Raw genomic sequence first — 1,618 nt, 5'->3', positions numbered from 1 at the left:
CTAAAGCGAATCAGTGTCATTAGGTGGGCTTGGTGTCGGAGCAGAAGCGGCAGCTTTCAAAGAGGAGTCCAAACACAGGCCCCCACCCCACCTGCAGCATCGGGTGCTGAGCAGGAGCCCTGTCCTAGAGGAAGCCCACACGGCCCACCCTCAGGTCTAACATCAGGAAGTGCGGCTAGAATCCGTTCCGGTGCCCTTGAGCCGAGTCTTACCTGGGGAAAAAGAGGCCTCTCTTCCTTAACCTTCTTCACACAGTCGGCTACAAGCCTCTTCATTGCTTTGGGGCAGTTCTTATATAGCTTACTGAGGTCAGGGGAGGCATAGCCTCGGCCCACCATGAAGATGATCTAAGAGGAAGGAAACGGTTGAGGGACTGCGCAGGGGAACAACAGGGACAGCAGCAGCTTCTAACCCTCCTACTCAGACTGGCTGGAGGCCCAGGGGCCTCCACGGCCGAACCCCGGCCTTCGGCACCAGCACACCTACCTGATCGCGGTTATTGATGTGGGAGTAAGGAAGCTCCCCCGTCATGAGCTCATAGAGCACAATGCCGTAGGAGTAGACATCGGACTGGAAGCTGAACGGGTTGTTATCCTGCATTCGGATCACCTCGGGGGCCTGCAGGGACAAAATGCACGCATTTGTCACCATGCGGGCCCCACACACGTCAGGCGCCAGGCTGCCCCTTCCCCTGGGGGGAGACGGTCCTTTTCCTCCAGTTCTGCACCTCTTCCCACCCCGGTTCACACCAGATCGGGCAGCCCAGTCTCGGGCCCGGCGCCGATGCCTCGGCCGGGTTCTGACCACTAGCCTCCAGGAAACCCCAACTGACGTCACTGAAGGCCTCCCTGAGGTATCTGGACTTTGGGGAAATGTCGAGAAATGCTGTAAGTTTACACGCAGACCTCCGGGGCACCCCCTCCACCCTGCCCTCTGCTAGTGGGAGCCTCGCCTCCTCACCATCCACAGGACGGAGCCAGTGGGTTGTTCGACCTGCTGAGAACCGCTCCAGCGCGACTTTACTGTTGCCAAACCAAAATCTCCGATTTTCACCGTCAGGCCTTCATGGAGAAATATATCTCAATGCTTGTTAAGGACTCTGGTTTCAAAACAACGGTCAATTCTGAACTACTTCCCAAAGGTCTTAAGAGCATTTCTCTGCCCCGCGAACCCGGCCCCAGCCCCCGCCTGCCCCAGGCTGCTTGGCCTGATTTGCTTGGATTTCTGCAGTTTTAAAATGTGCTTCCGAAAGGCTTTTCTTCCAGGAGGCAGGCGGCAGTTGTTCAGGGTGCAAGATGGTCTGGCTGCAGCCAAAAATAAGGCCATTTCCCTGTGCCGCTTCTCCCCATCTCCACATCCACGTGCCAGGTCTCTGGCCTTCTGACCCTCCCGTGTGACACAGGTGCCTTAAGCCCAAAGATTTCCCAGAGAATGGGCTGCCATCTGCGGCTTCTTAGCAGAAGCCAAATGTGATGCCTCACATTTGTGTCTACCTGCTCTGTGCCCTCAAATGACTGAAACGTGAACAGCAATTCAGCATTCACTAAGCACTAAATGTTGTCCAGAGATTTCTCACTAGAACAGATGCCCCTGAGGACTTCAAAACAGAACCATACTC

At 55.9% G+C, this 1,618-nt stretch overlaps 1 protein-coding gene across 3 annotated transcripts in view; it reads right to left on the bottom strand.

The window, feature by feature from the left end:
* The window catches only part of RAF1 (Raf-1 proto-oncogene, serine/threonine kinase), an 80,782-nt gene that overhangs the window by 1,066 nt on the left and 78,098 nt on the right, over positions 1 to 1,618 (bottom strand). For all 3 annotated transcript variants that reach the window (XM_039231404.1, XM_039231405.1, XM_039231406.1), the window contains 3 exons: positions 961 to 1,079; positions 487 to 618; positions 213 to 347 (listed from right to left, as the gene is read on the bottom strand). In XM_039231404.1, coding sequence (XP_039087335.1) covers positions 213 to 347; positions 487 to 618; positions 961 to 1,079 — 386 coding nt within the window. The remainder of the gene's footprint in view (positions 1 to 212; positions 348 to 486; positions 619 to 960; positions 1,080 to 1,618) is intronic.

The sequence above is a fragment of the Hyaena hyaena genome, unplaced genomic scaffold, assembly GCF_003009895.1.
Source record: "Hyaena hyaena isolate Hyena2069 unplaced genomic scaffold, ASM300989v1 scaffold_56, whole genome shotgun sequence".
Classification (NCBI taxonomy): domain Eukaryota; kingdom Metazoa; phylum Chordata; class Mammalia; order Carnivora; family Hyaenidae; genus Hyaena; species Hyaena hyaena.
This window is presented reverse-complemented; position numbering and strand designations above follow the sequence as displayed.